General features: G+C 34.1%; 2 protein-coding genes across 4 annotated transcripts; both read right to left on the bottom strand.

The window, feature by feature from the left end:
* Positions 1–8992: 8992 nt before the first annotated feature.
* On the bottom strand, positions 8993–9578 carry LOC129901519 (stigma-specific STIG1-like protein 3). The gene has a single exon (XM_055976722.1). The coding sequence runs from the start codon at positions 9524–9526 to the stop codon at positions 9053–9055; it is 474 nt and encodes a 157-aa protein (XP_055832697.1). The 5' UTR covers positions 9527–9578; the 3' UTR covers positions 8993–9052.
* A 4327-nt stretch (positions 9579–13905) lies between these two features.
* Positions 13906–20429, bottom strand: LOC129900912 (protein FAR1-RELATED SEQUENCE 2). Of its 3 annotated transcripts, none has more exons than XM_055975996.1 (3): positions 20205–20429; positions 17694–18253; positions 13906–14476 (listed from the first exon to the last, which is right to left on the bottom strand). In XM_055975996.1, coding segments are annotated over exons 1-3 (756 nt in total). In that variant the 5' UTR covers positions 20206–20429; the 3' UTR covers positions 13906–14281. The 3 variants fall into 3 exon arrangements, with proteins under 3 accessions (XP_055831971.1, XP_055831969.1, XP_055831970.1); XM_055975994.1 differs by lacking the exon at positions 20205–20429 and adding an exon at positions 19920–20122 and having other exon boundaries at positions 17694–18225; XM_055975995.1 differs by lacking the exon at positions 20205–20429 and adding an exon at positions 19025–19282.
* Positions 20430–20751: the final 322 nt, after the last annotated feature.

Genomic DNA, 20751 nt, shown 5'->3' with positions numbered 1-20751 from the left:
TCGGGAATATATTGTGACAGTTTGAATTGTTATCTTTATGGTTTAAATAACAGAAGTAGTAATCGAATCAAGTATATCAACGTTAATTACCTAGCCATAAAAAATTATAAAAGAGAAAAAAGTAGTCATTGAACATATTTGCATCGATCCTTAACTAAAGGCATGTCACTATAAATATATATAATTTACGTTGTAAGAACGAATGTTATATGATGTTTTTATATTTTTATTGTGAACACGTTCGATTATTTTGATAAATATCATTGTCGTATGGATTCAGAATAAATATTACTTTCGTTCTATTCTAATTCATATGACTTACTTTTCTTTCTTAATCAATTTCTAAAAGAGTGATATAGTTTTATATTTAATAACAATTTAACGATAAAATATTTATTTTATCCCTAATGATAATGAAATGTAGTCACACAAATCTGCATGACATATTAACACCACAAGATTTAATTATTATTTTTTTAAAATTCTGTGTCAAATCAACTACATCACAAAAATTGAGATGGGAGAAGTAATTTGATTCATTAAAATGTATGGGATAAAGTTTAGAGACATGATGCATTGCAATATATGGGAGATACTAGTTGCCTTTAGAGAAACTATTATCATAATTCATGTATTATAATATTCTTAAAAGAATAACTCAATACTTATGAGTTATGACTTGTTCATTATATACAAAACACAAGTGGGAGGATATTAATTATGAGTGTATTTTTTTATTTTAGAAACATCGTCTAGAGTAATACTTGGTGCTCAGAAAATTCTTGAGTATAAAAATATGGCTGAACAATATCAAAATTATGGTTGAAGTCGTATTTCATTTGTTATACCGCTATATTTTGTTTTATACATATTTTAGACACGCTTAAGATCTTGTAAATGTCTAACACATGGTTCTATAACTAAGAACTCAAGAACTTGATTCTACAACTAAGAATTTAGCCCTTGAGTTCGAAATTTCATCACATTATACCAGAGTTTCACATGTAAATAGTTAATATACTATTAAATTGTGTTGGACTTTCACATAAAAAGCAGTTTTTGTATTCTAGCAAAGCATATTGCAATTTCATTTGTAACAATTTTAAAGTCCAATATATTGTGTTAGAGTCTTTTCGTGTTTTAATAATGAATAATTTTGTTCAAATTTTATTTTTGTGTTAAAAATTACTACTTTTAAATTACATTTAAAATGGTCAAACTTTAAATGGCATTGGGAATGTAGCAAATTATCTTTATAAGGTTTTAATTTATTGTACAATAGAATTTTGTTTAAATTTTAGAATTTTGAATTAAATTACTTGAATCTCTATATTTTTCAATAAGAATTTGACAATCAGAATCCAAGGTGGTGTATTAAAACAAATGGATGTTGGAATTTCATCCCAAAATGTCAATCCTATCAACATTACCTCTGGTTTGCTCACAGAAAAAGAGAAGCTCTCAGATGAAGAAACTAAAGCAAAGCAAAAGAGATACCTGTCAAGTAATATAAATGGGATCAGCTGAAGCATTTTTTTATTTAGCTTCTAGAGTGTATAGTAGATGGAATTCCAGCTGGTAGAATTCTTTTTAGGAAAAGTAATTAAAAGAACACAGAAAATTTCTCATCTCTGTCTTCAGATTTTTCATGGTATCAAGAGCAGGTTAGATAAAAATTGCTCATTTGCTTTTCATTCTCTTTCTGCTTTCTCCATGGCTATAGAGGAAGAAACCTCTGCAGTTAAAGGTGCTAGATCTCTTTCTATAGATCCCAGCCACCTTTATTTTCTGCATTCCTCAGATCATCCTGGATGAACTTGGTCAATACCAATTTTGATGGCACAGGGTATGGAGGTTGGCGTAGGTCAGTCCTCATTGCCCTTTCGGCCAAAAATAAAATAGTCTTCATTGACGGGACTTGCGTTGCACCTGCTTCAGATTCTCCAGATTTCAAATTTTGGAGTAGGTGTAATGACATGGTTTTGTCATGGCTTCTTAATTCTCTCTCAAAAGAGATTTAACCAAATGGAGCAAAACTTTACCACCTACAAAACGAACTGAATGATTTAGTTCAGGGTACAAGTGATATAGCTGGTTATTTTACAAAAATAAAGAGAATATGGGATGAACTAGACACTCTAAATGAAAATATGAGGTGTGGTTGTAATTGCAACTGTGGTGGAAAAGATAAACTCACTAAGTCTTTGCAAGATGAGAGACTTATTCACTTTCTTATGGTTTAAATGAAGCTTATGCCTCTGCTAGGGGAAACATCCTCATGATCACTCATTTGCCTAGTGTCAATATGGCTTATTCTCTGCTAATTCAGGATGAGAAACAAATGGAAGTTTATGTGACCCATCAGTACCCTGGAGAGTCTTCCTTTGCTGTTGTAAATCAAACTGTTCAGAGAGCTGGAAACTATGATTACAAAGGAAAAGGAAAAACTGATGGAAGAAAGAACACTCTAATCTGCTCACACTGCAGGAAATCTGGACATACTATAGACAAGTGTTATAGAATCGTGTGATTTCCTGCAGATTTCAAATTCACTAGATCAAAGAAGATATATGGAATAAGCCAAGGAGAAGCATACAGTAATGCACTCCTAGCAGAGGAAAATCACCATAGTGACAGTAAGGGAAACAATCAACAATTCTCACAGGAACAGTTCAGTCAGATTATTCATCTTCTCCAACAGGTCAAAGTTGGACAATCAGGACCTTCAATCTCAGAAGTAGAGGCTGCTGTCAACAATGTAGTGTGTTCTGGTATAACTAATTCTATTCATAACCTTCTCTCTTGTTTTACTCATATAAAGTTCAATTCCTGGATAATAGACTCAGGAGCTACTCAACATATGGCTTTTGATGTTTCTATATTTTCTGATCTCACTCCTTTCCCTAAACCTCTAATTGTTAATCTACCAAATTCTCACAAGGTAACAGTAACACACAAAGGGAAGAGTTTTACCTAATCTAGTGCTAAAAAATGTTCTCTTTGTTCCAGATTTCAATTATAATCTCCTTTCTGTCACAAGAGTTTGCACTCAGTATAATTGTCATCTAATTTTTTCTTCCACTGCTTGTTTCTTGCAGGCCCCTTCAATGAAGAGGCCTCAGGTTCTTGGTAATTGTCATGATGGGCTCTATCTCCTCAAATCTCCTTCATGTAAGTCTAAGAGGGATCAAGGCTGGTGCCTTAGTACTCCAGTTTCAGTTTTTAGTCAGAATGTTGCTTCCTCTATTTCTTCAAATTCTGTAATAGATAGGAATGATGTAACTTTGTGGCACACGAGATTGGGTCACTTACCTTATTCATCAATGAAAAGAATTCAGTTTATTTCCTCTAATTTACAATCTCATTCTACTCTTCCTTGTAATATTTGTCCCTTGGCAAGACAAAGTAAATTACCTTTTCTTTCAAGTTCAACTAAGTCAAAGTCCATATTTGATTTAGTTCACATTGACATTTGGGGACCTTACAAAACTCCTACCTATGATGGTTTTAAATATTTTTTAACCATTGTAGATGATTTTAGTAGAGGTACTTGGACTTATTTGCTATCTAACAAGAGTAATGCCTTCTTTGCTCTTAAATCTTTTCTTCATATGGTAGAAAGACAATTTAATACAAAAGTTAAAGTCGTTAGATCTGATAATGCTTTAGAATTGGGAACTAGTCTTCTAACCTCTGATTTCTTCAAAACTCAAGGAATTCTACACCAAACTTCTTGTGTAGAAACACCCTAACAGAATGGGATTGTAGAAAGAAAAAATAGGCATCTTCTTGAAACATGTAGAGCCCTTATGCATCAGTCCAAAGTTCCTGTTATCTTTTGGGGAGATTGCGTCCTTACTGCTACAAGCTTGATCAACAGATTCCCTTCCAGTGTCTTGCATTTTAAAACCCCATATGAAGTTCTTCATAAAATGAAACCTTCTTATACTTTTTTAAGGACTTTTGGGTGTTTATGTTTTGTTTCCACATTATCAGCTCACAGGAATAAATTGGAACCTAGAGCTATTAAAGCTATCTTTCTTAGATATCCTATGGGGAAAAAAGGATACAAAGTCATGGATCTTCACACTAGAAAAATCATTTTTTCTAGAAATGTCATCTTTCATGAATCTATCTTCCCTTTCTCTACTCCTATTCCCCCTCTTCCTATTTATCCTCAAGATAAGGATTACATCAATTCTGATTTTTTACATTCTGATTGTTTTTTTGATCATAATGTTTGGACAAATGGATGTCCATCTCCTCAAACATCAGAATAATTTTCTACTCCATCTTCAAACACAATGGATCCTCACTCTCCTATCACTTCTTCTGCTCATATTCCTCATACTCCTTTACTCATACCTACTATTACTACCACTATAGTTCCTACTACCAGATTTGGAAGAGTTAGTACAAAGCCTTTTTATCTAAGTGATTATGTGTGTAATGCAATATGCTTCACACAACTCACTTCTTCTTGTTTTATTCCACCTGTTCAGACATCTATTCTACCTTTTTCAGCCCTTTCTATTTCTAATCAGAACTTGTTAAACTCCACCTCCTCTGTCACAGAACCAACCAGTTATGCCCAGGCCTCACTACATGCTGGCTGGCAGCAGGCGATACTGACTGAATTTGAAGCTTTGATATCTAATCAGACTTGGGAAGTTATGGAACTCCCAACAGGTCACAAGGCATTACCATGCAAATGGGTATACAAAGTTAAACATAAATTTGATGGGAGTATTGAGAGACTCAAAGCTAGACTTGTGATTCGAGGGGATACTCAAAGAGAGGGAATTGACTATAATGAAACTTTTTCTCCCGTCGTTAAAATGACTACTATCAGATCCCTTTTTGGTGTTGCAGTAAAGAGAAATTGGGAAATTCTTCAGTTGGATGTAAACAACGCTTTTCTCCATGGAGAATTGTTAGAAGAAGTCTACATGAAGTTTCCTCCAGGGATGCAACCCTCTTCTCCTAATCAAGTTTGCAAACTGAAAAAATCTATTTACGGTTTGAAACAAGCATCCAGACAATGATATTCCAGACTAACAGCTGCGCTCAATTTTAAAGGGTATGTTTCTTCTTTAAATGATTACTCTTTATTTTATAAAAAAGAGAGGGATCTCATATCAATTGTGGCTGTGTATGTTGATGATATTCTAATAACGGGTAACAATCCTAGTGAGTTGAATGATCTCAAACAGTTTTTAGATAATGAATTCAAGGTCAAAGATTTGGGGGCAGTTCACTATTTTTTAGGGATGGAAGTCATCAGAGAAAAACAGGGGATCATCCTGAGTCAAAAGAAATTTACTTTGTAACTATTGAGTGAATTTGACTCACAAACTTCAGCAACTGCAAATTCCCCTTTGGATTCTACCATCAAGCTGAATTCGGATGAGGGTGATTTGCTTCTCGAACCAACTGTTTATCGACGATTGTTAGGAAAATTAAATTTCCTAACTCACACTCGTCCTGATCTTTCATTCACGGTGCAACATCTCAGTCAATTTATGCAGCAGCCACGATTGCCTCATTTTTTGGATGCTTTGCGAGTTATTAGGTATCTTAGACTAGCTCCAGCACAGTGTCTATTCTTTTCCACCAATCCTTCTCTTGAACTATTGGCTTATTGTGACTCCGATTGGGGGTCTTGCCCGGATACTCGTCGTTCTATCAGTGGATACTATATTACCCTTGGTGGGTCTCCGATTAGCTGGAAATCAAAGAAACAATCATCAATATCATTATCATCTGCTGAGGCAGAATATCGTTCTATGCGTCGGGTTGTTGGAGAACTAACCTGGCTTGTTCGTTTACTTGATGATCTATCCGCTCCACCGTCTCTTTCAGTTCCGGTGCACTCAGATAGCCAATCAGCTCTTCACATCGCAAAAAATCCTGTTTTTCATGAGCGGACTAAGCATGTTGAGTTGGACTGTCACTTTGTGCGCCAACAATACCTGTCCGGTCTTATTTCACTGTGTTTTGTTCCTTCTTCTTCCCAGTTGGCAGATATTTTCACTAAGCCCTTATCCGGCCCTTCTCATCACTCTGTTATGGGCAAGCTGGGTGTCGTCGGACTCCCCTCCACCTTAAGGGGGGGTGTTGAAATTTCATCCCAAAATGTCAATCCTATCAACATTACCTCTGGTTTGCTCACAGAAAAAGAGAAGCTCTCAGATGAAGAAACCAAAGCAAAGCAAAAGAGATACCTGTCAAGTAATATAAATGAGATCAGCTGAAGCATTTTTTTATTTAGCTTCTAGAGTGTATAGTAGATGGAATTCCAGCTGGTAGAATTCTTTTTAGGAAAAGCTTTGTTTTTTCATTCTTTTTAGGAAAAGCTTTGCTTCTCTCATGTATAAATAGGTGTACAAAGTAATTAAAAGAACACAGAAAATTTCTCATCTCTGTCTTCAGATTTTTCAATAACATGCATTTTGTTAACTTGAAACATCTCTTACCAATATAAATAAGCCTTACTAACAGATGTTTTTTGTGAACTTAAAAGTTTTATTTTTTGCAAGAATATTATAGCTATAAACTATAGACACACAAATATAGAAGAGTTAATCTCAAATTCTTATGATAACATTCATTATGCGACAATACTAATTTGTTTACATTACATGTTTAAGTTTTAGTGGTCTTACTCTTGAGTCGGATGTGTCTAATATGTAAAAAATATTAGAAATGAGGCTATTCGGGACAAGGTGGGAGTGGCCTCAGTGGAAGACAAGATGCGGGAAATGCGACTGAGATGGTTTGGACATGTGAAGAGGAAAGACACAGATACCCCAGTGAGGAGGTGTGAGAGGTTGGCCATGGATGGTTACAGAAGAGGTAGGGGTAGGCAAAAGAAGTATTGGGGAGAGATGATTAGATAGGACATGGCACAATTACAGCTTACCGAGGACATGACCTTAGATAGGAGGGTGTGGAGGACCCACATTAGGGTAGAAGGCTAGTACATAGTCTCGTTATTCTTCCCTATTCGTAGGCGCATTAGCATATTACAATTTCTTGTGCTCTCATTTCTGGTATTTCTGTTATTATTTATTACTTTATGTACTTTGATTACTCTATTTTATCTGCGATACTTTCGTTATTTATTTTTCTATATCGCTTTGAATTTCTTAACCTTATCTGACCCTTTTTTATGCTTTTTTTTAGCCGGGGGTCTCTCGGAAACAGCCGTCCTACCTTGGTACGTAGGAGTAAGGTCTGCGTACACTCTATCCTCCCCAAGTTGTGAAATTTCACTGAGTTGTTGTTGTTGTATAATCGATTTAGGAGAAAAATAAGGAGTTTGAGGAGAAAGAGAAGGTGAAAAAAATTGTATACAAGTTGAAAGACATTGATTTGATACAAACCCCTACAAACTTTTGACGTGGAACCCGCCTTATAGCCAAACTCTTAAAATATAACCCTTATTTATAAATAGTTTAAACTGTAATTATATATTATAATTAACTCTTATATGTTAGCTTAGTCATGTAAATTTCTCATGTTTAATACATACAATTTGTCAACTTCATTAGTAGCAAAGACCAATTCAGCTTAATTCTTGATCCCTAACAAACTACTAAGGACATACATATAGTGGAACTGCACCTAGAGTTCAAGACTCCAAAATACTCCCAATAAAATAATGAGAAGGGGATATAAGACACTACTAGAAATTTGATTTACGATAGCGGTTAATTGGCAATAATTGTATAATTATTCTAATAAATCATATGTTATAACGATTAAAACCGTTATAATAGACCCTGAACCTATAAAAAGGTTTTTAAAAATTAAATTGTTATATTTATCACACAAAAACTGTTATGATGTATTTATTATAATGGGTTAAAGAAATATATGATATTGCTGCGATTTCATGTGCCAAATATCTATTGGAAATAATTGTGCATCATGACATTAGTGTATATGCATTGTTTATGTTAAATAATTATTTTTGCAGTTAATAAAATTAAAGAAGCTAAGGTGAATCAAATATGAATTACGTAATATGTGGAGGAATTCGTTGATGTTCTTACATTGTACTAGTAGCCTAATTATAGCGTTAAAACCCAAATTTGCATTGCAATAACTAATTATTGCTTAGTGCCTACAAATTAAAATCTTGAAAAAACAAAATACATACAATACATTGAAAAATTAAATGGGAATTAATTAAAAACATATATTTCCAATCACAACAAATTCATGAGCATATTCTGTTGGGATATGGTCCATGTTTCAGCTAAAGGCCCATGGCCTAATCTTATTTGTAAAAGGATTAGAATAATTTTTTTAATTTGGTTCTCAATTTTATTTGTAAAAGGATTGAAATTAATTCTATTTGGAGTTGGTTTAGAGACATTAGGCACATAAGAGAGGTTTTTGAGAGATCTTTCAACGAGAGAGAAGAGAGAAGATAAGGGTGTTTTCCGCAGCAATTTTGCCTCTCCGACCATAAACCTTTGAATTGCGTTTGCCGATTCATAATCGTTGGATCGGGCTAAAATTTTTACTGAGTGTTAATAACATTTTAATGTTTGATTTGAACAGTGAAGATCGAGTTTGGAGGACAGAAACATCCCAGTTTAGGTCACGAACAATAGCTCTGTTTTGGGTGATTTTCTTCCTATTACTTTTATTAGTATAGCTATTGCTTCTTCTTGCTTGGCAATTATTGTGTAGCCATTTAGGAAAATATTTGTAACCCTATTATTGTTATAGTGGAACAATTCGGATCTCGAAGATCCTGTGGTTGTTACCTTTGATTTGAAGGGTTTTCCCACGTTAAATATGATGTTATTTATTTTCTCTATTTTCGGATTTGCGTCCTTCCGTCATAACATATCCCTAGCTATTACATGAAGTTGTTTACAAAAATACTTATCAATATACACTCTTAATAAATAATCAAGATAAAATTGTTACACCATATTATATATACGTATAAATCCAAATGTGGTTAAAAATGAATAATTTTTATATGTATAAATTGACAAACCTTATAATAAGCTTTTCTTTCACCCATATATATTTAGGCATAATCACACATTCCATAGAAACAATATCCTCCTGTCATGCACCTATTATTGCAATAGCCACAATGTCTCTTGTCATAAGACAAATTCACACATTCACCTCTACAACAAGTCTCTGTGAAACGACACTTTTTCTTGCAGGCACCACAATTGTGATCATCGTACCCTAAATCCATGCATTTGTTGTTGCAACATGTCGAATTTCGACTTCCGTCCAACACGTGGCATATCTCGTTGTCTTTGTGGCAGTGATCCGCGGCCCTAGGGTTCTTGATTTCTTGTTGAGCAAGAAATCGACTTATTTTCATCCTCTTCACCACTTGGGGTACAACTTTCACGTCTGAAAGTTTTTCATCCTCCTGAAATCCTGGATTATTTTCAGGGTTGTTCGATTTGTGCATGGTGAGTAGAGAGATGATGAGGACCATTGTAATGGCTAGAACAATCATGAATTTGATCAACTTCATCATTCTTGAACGTGGAACTGACCGATAACATTAATGATATAATATGGAATGCTGGTTAAAAGGATCGATAATATTGAATATTATACATGAAATCGATCTTGGTTTTTGTTCTAGACTAGAATGAGGAGTAGGAGAAATTTTTTTTTTTCTTTTTGAAAGTTTTGTGAATGATATAAGATGGGAGACATAGATGGATTTTATACTTTATATATATAGTTTGGGAAAATGGGGGAGTTGACTTTAGAAATTAAAGAAAGGGAGGAATGTGAAGAAGAAGCAAAAAATAGATTGACTTATGAAAGATAGGAATTAATTAAGTAATAATTATTGCATATATATCTTTGCTTGTTAAATGACCGACTTGAAGCTGATTATTGTGAAGAAAATACTAAATATATTAGGGTATTCATGTTTAAGTAGTTAAAGTATAAAATAGGGCTATTTAGGTGTTAATGCTGTCGTTAATTAGAAATAACCACTTTAATTAGCGTGGACTTGAGCTTTGCTTGAAATGTTTATAAAGTGGTAAAAGTAAAGGAAAAGCCTTTGTTTCTTGGCTATTGTATGAAGCAACAAAAGTATTTATTTGATTACAAATATTTGACTTTTAGGACCTTTTTGGATATATATATATATAAAAAAAAAAAAAAATAGAACATCTTAGTAATCAAGGATAGAAAGGAAATTTTGAAAAGAAACTAAAGCAAAATGCATGCAGGTTCTTGGAACTTGACTCGTCTTGAGTGTAGCTTCAGCATTTTGAGTTTTGAATCCAAGTAGTCCTAGACCACACTTTTTTAAAAAATAAAAAATAATTATGTCCGAGCTAGTTTGCTTGCATCTCGACAAGCTATTTCACTAAATACCTTACTACGTTAGTGCCATCCACTAACACAAATATCAGATATTTCTGTGGCCACCCAGATTGACTTAGCTACACAACCAGGCTTTTAATTTGGTAACATGTTAAATGTAGGGGGTGCATAATATTTGGAGCAAAGTTGAATAAAAAAAAAGTTCATTGAATTCGAAAAAGATGAATATGGGCAAGTTTCCTCATTCCAAATTTAAAGCAGTTTCCAAAATGAATTAGCCTTTTTGATATATGGTCACCCTCCTAAATTCGTGTCCTATAGAACATAATTGTATGTAAAAACAATTTTTCTATCATTACGATATAGGGCTAAAGTCTGCGTACACTTTATCATTCAGATTTCACTTGTTAAATTACATTAAATATGTTATGGTATTATTTTTGTATTTCCTTGTAGTACTCTTTCTATTGCACTAAAAAGGAAACAATTTTCTATTTTCTGGTCTCTTAATTAGTTGGGCTATTCCAAAATAAGTTTCATGGGGAAAGTAACAAAGAAAACCATGTAAAGAATTTATTTATTTTAATAATGTTTTACCTCTCCATGAAGCAAGGAGCTGAAACAAAAGGTGTTCATGTGTACATATATCTACTCATGTACCTAGACACTTTCTATATACTGTTTCAAAAAGTTTCCAAGGTCAAACTTCCCTTCCTCATTTTATTTTATTCCTATTTTTTGGGGGCAAAACAACACGTCATTAATGAAATTATCAAATTGAGGTTAAAATGTGGGCTGCTAAAAATAATAGAGTCTAAAATTGAAGTGGGTTATTTGGGGGTTAATAGGTGGATGGAGAATAGTTTTGTATCAATTTCAATAATTCAAAGATATTTTAGGTTCTTTTCCATACAAAATATAATAAATTATGTTGAAAATTAATCGTTTAAGATTTTAATTTACTTTCTATCGCAAATTGATACTATATTTTTAAGCTATGTCTGCCTATTCCTACATGCATTTTGTTTTTGAACAAACACAACTAGTTGGATCTTGAAAGTTTGGCATTGTGAACATGTATTTAGCCTGAGATTACATTAACATTTGTTTATAAGTAACCATACATTGCACTAATAAGCAATCAACACATTCACTAAGCTGCATTGCTTTCTTCTCAAAACTCAGTAAGCTCCTGAAGTAGCTTCTTCTTCTACTTGCATGTAACAATTTTCTTCATCTCAAAAATTCTTTTATATCGCGATTATAAGATAAATATTAATGGAACTATAACCGATATGATCAAGTTCTCTGAGGAACTAAAATTTGGAAAATCTCAATTCAATTACAAATGCTAACTTAATTAAAGAAATCAAGAAACACTAACTTCAATAAGTATCATCAAGAACCAACCATTCTAATAATCCTAGCAAATGCATATGGTTAGTTCAACTCCTGATTCGTGTGTAAGATTGTAATACTAAATACAGAGATCATGTACCAGGGGTCCAATCTAGACATTCCCAAATCAATCCACGCGATCTTCCTCTCTTATATTGCTTGGTGGCTGCATCCATCCTCTTCATTAAACTTCATGAAGACAAAAGCACAAGCTTGTATCAGCTTTCAACTCATGACCTTCAGTTACACCTTTGGCTTTAATCAGTCCTTCATAATCACCCACCCTCGACAGGGGTATAAACTCTAAAGGGCAACACTACTTCTTGAGTTTCTGCATTTGCAAGACCATGAGCAAGTCAAATCAAGATTCAGGTAGTTGTGAAAGTTTTTGAAAGCATTATTTGCAAGTCTACTAAGCTTAGTTCATCAAGTTGAGGGGTGTTTTTAAGCCTATCAATAGTTTAGGAATGAAACTAATAATCCGCGTCAAATTTGGGAGTGTTTTTTATATTTCTTTCAAAAAAAAAAAAGGTTGATATGACATTTTTTTACTTTTTCAGGCGCTTAAATAAATTGTAGGTACTTGCTATGCCATGTGGCATGAGAAGGGTGTATTTAAGCTTAGTTAGTCAAGTTAAGGGATATTTTTAACTTTTAAACATATCAATAGTTTAGAAACCAAATCAATAATCCGCGCCAAGTTCAAAATTATTTTTGATACTTCTACGAAAGTAAGAGGACTTACTAGTCATCCTAGAGCAAAAAGGAGTGTTTTTGGGGAAACAATTTACTCTGTTTCTGGTGTACTATTTCTGAAGAAACAACAAATATTCTACCTTTCCTTTTTATTCTTCTCTTTCTTTCGTTTTCCCCCTTTCCCCAATGCTTGTTTAAGAAAATATACGCAGTAGCAAAACTTTGGCCCTAAAAATAAAAGGTAAAATGGAAAAAAGGTTTGGCATGTTTGGAAGTAGCAAAAATTATTTTTTAAAATTTTTAAAAGTTGTGTTTTACCAAATAGTATTCTGAGTAAATATATTTTAAAAGGATTTTAAGAAGTTTGATCAAATTGTAATTGTTGCTCAAAATAATTAATTAAATACAAACTGGCTCTCACCAAACTATTTTTTAAAAAAGTACATCTGAAAAAATTTAATTTTAAAAGTTTGGACAAACATGTTGTGTAATTTCATATTATGTTAGTGATTGTTTTTTCTTTCATTTGTGTCCCTATAATGAAGGTGGAATGACCTGGGACACCTTGTATTTGGCTTCATTTGTAAGTTGAATTCTTATACTTACGACTTTACCATCTGAACCCTTAAACTTATTAAAACACAATATTTTAAAAACCTCCGACCATTGACCAAACACATGTGGCATCAGTTCAAAGGCGTTTGGTCAATGGTCTGAGGTGTTTAAAGCATTGTGTTTCAGTGAATTTAAAAGTTCAGTTGACAAAATCATAAATATAAGGGTCCAACTTACAAACGAAGCCAAGTACAAAGTCCTCTCAGATCATTCCGCCTATAATGAAATCCAACTAAACAATCATATGAATAACTAGCATGACAGATTGAATTGTGATTCTTTTTATCACACTTATATATTTAGTTGTAATATATACACATACCATATGTATTGTAGTTATCTCTGAATAAGCAACTACAGCTAATGCATTGAAATCACTATTGGTGGAGTGGACTATATAATTGTTTGGACGGAAGCATTACACACCAAATTTACTATCACTAAAAAATCCAAAATGTGTACAAAAAAAGAGGAGACTACATAAATAAAATGGGTTAAATTAAATTTTGATTTTACAGTTCCAATTTATTTTTTTAATGTATTGTTGGTTAAAAATTAACAAAACCACCAATTCTCTCTGGTTCCCAGATATGGCGAGATAAATGAGATTCCTTCACATCATCTTGAATTCAAGCTCTGCACGAAGAAATTCTTAGTAAGGAGTGGTTCTCTTTATGGGTCCTATGCAATCGGGAATAATTGAGCCAGCAAATACCACTTACGGGATTGTTACTTAAAAAGACCAGGCAGTGATAGTTGGTCAAATGTAACTACGCCATAAGCACTCCAAGATGGTCTAAGAAAGTTATAGAACTCATAGCAGCCATAAAAGAATAGCCAACGACAACATACTCAGTGTAATCCCAACAAATGGTGTCTGAGAAGAATAGAGTGTACACAGACCTTCTCAGAGTAATCCTTGAAGCATCCAAAGAAAAGCTGAAATACAGTTTACTATATCTAAAAGAACTGGAAAGATGAAATGGACTTCTCCCAAAAGAATGTTACAATGGATGCACCAGAAGCAGACATCCTGTACCAATTTTTCCTACATTTCCACAATTCTACCCAAAAAGGAAAAGTGAACAAGATATGAACTGGTTTTAAATTTTCATGCTCTTCCCAAAGAAAATGAAAAGAACAGGGAGAGGAAAAAAGCCAAGACAGTAATCATTAGGATCTTTACTTAATTTAGGTTCTACGCTAATATCAACAAAGGCAAATTGAGCTAAAATTATCTATGATGTTGTTGATCTCTGGACTCCAACTCCCTCACATTGTGTACAATATCTTGGATCTTCTTGGACAGAGATTGATTGTGCTCCTCAATGTGCTCGAATATCATATCCAAATGCCTCTTATATGTTGCAGATCGCTTTTTCTCAGCTGCCAGTTGTTGAGATAGCTCCCGAATTTTGTCATGCTCGTTCTGCAGGAACAAGTTGAGAAACCAAAACAAGATTTAGCTGAAATCGGGGTAAAGGTATCTTTAAAGATGATCGTTAGACAAAAGATCTCAGTTTTACATGCATCGACATAGAAAATCAGTATTCTAAAACTACTGCTACAAGTGGCAATTGATAAATCGACTATAACCGAACATTGGTTACTCCAGCCACCAATCCCACTATTAACCAACACATGTTGCGAGGAACTTCCCCCACTCCAATTTATATGGTCTAGTTTCTAGTTTAAATCCCCTCACAATGACCATAATATATATTTAATGACGGATTTACCATCTCCAAGTATTTGTAGTATTTCAAGATAACATTTTGAAATTTTAATTTGATACTTCCACTGCTCAGTATTTGAAGTGCATATTACAACTGAAATTACAACGGTCATGACTTCTATAAACATATTTTCTCGCATACCAAAAATGCCAAAGAGGATTACATTTCTAGGTTCAGCTCACATCAATATCAATATGAATGATAACGGAAATTAAAGGATAAGGTGACTCACGAATATATAACCTGTCCACAGACACAGATGAAAACAGTTTATATTATCTTTTATCCACATAACAAAGTCTTAATTAAATAACCATTTGCACAAGTAACAAGGCATCATTTTTACAGAACAACTCCCAAAATGGAAAGATGGACTACAATTTTTTAGTATTTGCAATCAAGGAATAATGAATATTCCAAACAACAGAGAAGGATATCTCTTGCCGAATTTCTCCATTTCCTTTGAACTAATTCCTCTCTTGTCGAATTTCACTTAAAACTCAATTAGCAATCCAGTTTAAATGGTAGCTCTGAGTGAACAGAAGGATAATGAAGGTTCTATAAAAGAAAGCAAAATGGGCAAATATTTGCAGTGTGGCATCGCTCGTTGTGATTAAGAAAAGCTATGCCACCCCTTCCCCGACCAAAAAAGAGGTTGCGCTTATAGAGGTAAGCTATGAATTCTGTTATTCCTTTTCTGTTTACTACAATATTTTGTTCTCATAACCATAAGTTCCTCATACCGAAATGGAACTATACTTTATACCATTTTCCCACAGCATATATTAACTAACCTTGTTGTCTAATAGGAAGACATCTAAAACGTGGCATGTCATACTAACAGTAGAAAGTTTAAAAAGGAGAAGGATAACGTTTAACTGGTGTTGCCTTTTTGAGGAAAACAGTGAGAAGGTGGAATGTAAATGCACATACTATATTGACACTGAGTTGGTGTATATCCATGAAATCATTTTCACTTATAAACAAAACTGCAGTACAATGGAGCTTATAAGATATCTACAGTTACTAGTACTATACAAAATAGTTGGATTAATTATCTCAAGAGGCTTGATATAAATTCATACCATATATTGACAATAACTTGGTGTGTCTTAACACGTCACTCGTGGGATTACATTGGGAATGTTGAATTGTTTAACTTGGTGTGTCTTAATGGAATTATTTGATTAGAAAAAATGTAGCACTAAAAATATGTAAATAAGAACAAAGCAACATAAGATAATCTGCATCCACTGGTACTATATAAAATAGTTGAACATGTGAGAAGATAATGGTCAGATATGCTTCATGGACTCGGGTACAAGTATCCAATAGGTGCCAATCTTGATGCCGGATACGTCATCATCTAAGTCTTGGGATTTGAGTATGGAGTATTGATGCAGGTTTGAGATACTTGGTAGCAAATCTACATATATATGTCAGGAATCAAATTAAGTCCTAGAACTAAATAAAACTATAGATAAATTCTTCTCAAGTATGTCTTATTTTTTCCAGTATATCTCATACAATATCAGAGTTATATGGGAAATCCTAATATTTAGGACATTAATATCAATTCAATTTTTGTCTTATATAAATGTATTTCTTATTTTAACTACACAACATCCTTATAGTACATTCTATATTACTTTTCCTAATATTTGAGACTATTTAATCATGGTGTCAGGGCCAGCTTGCGCACACCTAGACTAATTCAACGGAATACAAGCTACCTACCCCAGGAAATAGGTGCCTGTCCAACAAGGCTTAGACACATGGGAAGAAATCACCTAGTGTTTTTATCTCTAATAAAATTTGAACCTGAAACCTCATAGTTCTCCTCCCAATTCATTGACCACTAGGCTACGCCTTAGGTGTTTTAGGACTTTGCATTCAACTAAAAAATTGTTTACTGATAAAGGACCCTTTGTCGCTTCTCAGAGTAACTGGAGTTTGAATACTAATGTGATTTTAGTGAGGGCCATCAGTCTTCCCTCTGTTTCACATCATCATTTGGCTTTTAAATTTAAGTTATAGAATTAAAATTTCTTAAGCCGCGAATCATAGAAAATCATTTGCCAACATACTATGCTATTTGTCTTTAAATGCCAGATAAGTAACTTGATAATAGCATTATTGACTACATTTTGCATAATATTTGTATTCGACATCTGGTAGTCCTAAACATGTTCTTTTTTTCCTTTTATACCCTTAAGAATTAATTGATTTCATCAAGTAAATAATTCTATAATCAGTAAATTTGTAAAAATTATGATTTTCTCTAACAATTAGGTCTTGAGATCAACTAAGATTTTAAATCAGAAGAAACTTTTGTTCCCATATGTGTCTCTGACTCTCTGTTTTGCAACAAGGCATTTGAGGACCTTCGTGGCGCAAGATTTCTTCCTTTATTGAGCTATCTAAATGAGTTTAATATTCCTCATTTTCATAAACTTCCACTTGTCTCTTGAATTTTAATTTTATAACTAAAACACATTGTTTAATAAGATTTAAGTGAGTTTTAAAAATCATTTACTCATTAAATGAGGTACACTTGCAAAGGCCAAAGCCGGTATCCAGAAAGTAGTACATATAACATACATGTTGTTGCCTCCTTAAAATTCCAAGTTCCATCAAATGGCACAAACAAAAGATATTTAATTCAAAGGCAATAAATAATCTATGTTGCTCGTACTCTTCAAAAGTGTCAGCGGGTGCGTGTCAACTTCTCCAAAAGTAGTTTATTTTCGGAGAATCAGACACAGGTGCGGCATCAAAAGTGAAGAGTCCGAGCAACTTAGTAAATAATAGGATGATATGGTCTAGGAAATTAAATGACTGCTATGTGCAGAAAGAAAGTAGGATACCTTATGTTGCAAAACCTTAATAAATATAAGGCAGGAAACTAACCGGATATTGATCATAGATCAAGTCCCTACGACCTTTGCCTGGGCACAATGGATGAGAGTGCTCCTTGACAAATTTTGTGACAACCCATTTTCCGGAGCTTATTTTTCTAACTAATATCATTGCTCTGCAACCAACTCTAGTTTCTGCTCTCTGTCGCACAATCTTTTCCCGCTTATCAGGCATCCTAAAACCCTCCTTGTTGCAAACTAGTGCTCGACCAATGGCGGAGCCATCGCGCCTAGATCGCGAAAGCTTGCTAACACGGATGATAAAACCCACTCTTGTTGCATATGCATTATAAAATGCATGAGCTGCGGCTTCGGATTCAAACTCCAGGCCAACGTAAGGTTCATCTGAATTTGAATTATCTAGAGATTGTGCTTCTTCTAATAAAAGGTCTGCCCTTTCAGGAAGGTCTTGATCCAACTTGACATCATGCACCTGGTGAAGTGCTTCCTCACTGGAACTTCCTCCAATTGCATTTTCATCTACTGCTCTGAGTTCCACCACTGTGCCCTCTTCTTCATCACCACTGACGTGATCATCAACAACAAAGTCCACTGTTGCATCAACAATGTCAGTAATTTGCTAATAACATAAAGTTCAACAGATAAAACAGTTATAGAAAAAGTAGACTGACAAGGATGCCCAAATAAGAGAACAGATTATGCCTCACAGTTTGATCAACAGAGACAGTTGATGTGGGCGGTATCAGATTACAGTTCCCCATGCAGACTAACAAGTTATGTAACAAGCTTATGCTACAAGGAGAATAAAAGCACCAAGAGGGTGCCATATTTTACAATACAAGAGCTTACTGTAGATTACTCTAAACATAGATGTAAAGAGCTAATAGACTCTATGGAATTTGCAGCATTCTTTTTATCATTTAACTTACACCAATAATAAAAACTGAACACAATGATATTTTAGTTGATGAAGTGATCTGCTTTTTCCCTCAAAGAACTTGTGCTCTCTTGGCACATATGGTCCATGTAATGCACATAGGTGTGATTTCCCAGATAACTTTTATATCCTTTTTCAGCCTTTCAAAATATGGATTTGGGAATTATCCATTTAATGCCAAAAATAAGTCCTAAAATTTTGTCGTTATTCTGCAATGTATAAATATTTAACATACACTTCTGTTACCATGTTGCACACAAAGCATCAGGTGCACAAATAAATCCCCCTTTTCTTAGGATTCTCATAGTATACGTGTACTTCCTTTGAACAATCCAACCAAAGCAATGACACCTTAGGGAGGCTGCACTTTTCAATATTCTTCAACAAGGTCAACCATATTCCCCATTTATGAATATATTTCATACCTTGATTTAACCTATAAGCCCTTTCTATCATGAGCCATCTCAAAAAGTCTTTCCCACTGGTCAGCCAGTTGCTACCTTCTAAATCTGGTGATAAGCTGAATCAAGTCCTCTAAACTCTCGGACCTTCACAATTCCTTCTAAAAGGGATGCTCCAAACTCTGTCAACCTTTACAAAGAGCTATAGTTGCATCAGGATGAATCACCAATCTAAAGATCTCCCAAACAAATATCCTTCCAGAACCTAATTTCTGTCCATCCAAAACTTGCAGATAAGTATGTGTTTGAAACTTAGGAAATAGACTTCTAATATATCTCCGCAGTCCATGATCATGTGGAGAACTAACTCTGTTAGTGCACCAGCTATCACTTTTTACATATTTTGCTGTGATAATTCTTCTCCAAAAAGAGTACTCCTCTTGACTATATCTCCATAGTCAGCCTTATAAATAAGATTGCCCTATATGGTTTTGGTTCTTTTGGATTAAGTTATCCTTGATGAAGATTATATGCTCTTGCAGCAGCAAATCCTCAACTAAACAAACACTCGCTTCTTTATACAACAAAAACAATAATTGTGCCTCAATCCTAAACTAGTTCAGAGTTGGCATACGAATCCTCAATATTATTGGTCCCACTCCATCTAGGTTCATTTCACTCCAATACTTAGTAATATGCCCAAAGACTTCTTAAAACTAGGAATTCACTAAGCATCACAGTTTGAAAGCTAATGGGGCAAAAAATTCAATCTTTTCAATAACTTAAATTATTGGTAATCATTAGCATAACTGATTCAAAAGCTAATTCCAAACTAATACTGTCCCATACACATAAGAAGCTGTAACTTTCAGCCTGAAACACAAACTACAGCACTCAATACTGAGAGAATAGAAAATACCCAAATACAGGGGAAACCAATAAAAATCCACAGAAAATAATCTCCAGAGAGAAAAAGAACAATCCCATCAGAAAATTCTGTTCATTACCCAAAAGGGTTCTATTCCCTTGTTAGAGTTCAGCTTCAATACCCACCACAAAAAGATTTGAAAATTTTCTCCAGGACTCAATTTCCAACAGCAAAAAGCAAAAAGAGAGCAAATTTTTGAATAAAATTTCAAACTTTCTGCGAATTCCCCCAAACAAGAAGGAAAGAAAAACAAAGAATCGGAAACAAGAAACTTACTCAAAATCGTATAAATAACGAAAATGAATCCACGTAGTGTAGGTTTCGCTGGAACGGACAGAAAGTGGGGTGGTGTGAGTGGGAGTGGGGCGTGGGGGACGTAGAAGAGAAAGAGGGTTTGAGGGTTCAGGCAGTGGCTAAACTATGGCCATTGTGAATGTGAGATGTTGAGAGTTGATTGGGTTCAATTTTCGAAGTATTCAATGAAAGGTAGACACATGTTATGCATTTGTGGAGTGGACTGTGCATTATTATTTCTTTTCGACCCGCCAACGGGTCCGGGCTTAAAATGTGGACCGGGTCTACTTTGAAGCTGCTAAGACTAGTATCCTTTAAAAAAGACCACCTTATTAGACATACATTTATATCATATATATTATGTATTTTTTTATCAAATAATTATGTATTTTATCACTAATTAAGATACATGAAAATACATTTAGATACATATATTCTTGCTATCATATACACCAAAATTAGGGAGTGAGGCGAGGGCAAGATGGGGAGGGAGACGAACGAGATAGTTATGTATCCTAGATACATGTAA

Source organism: Solanum dulcamara, chromosome 8 (assembly GCF_947179165.1).
Source record: "Solanum dulcamara chromosome 8, daSolDulc1.2, whole genome shotgun sequence".
Lineage (NCBI taxonomy): Eukaryota > Viridiplantae > Streptophyta > Magnoliopsida > Solanales > Solanaceae > Solanum > Solanum dulcamara.
Note: the sequence above shows the minus strand (reverse complement) of the source record. Positions and strands in the feature narration are given on the sequence as shown.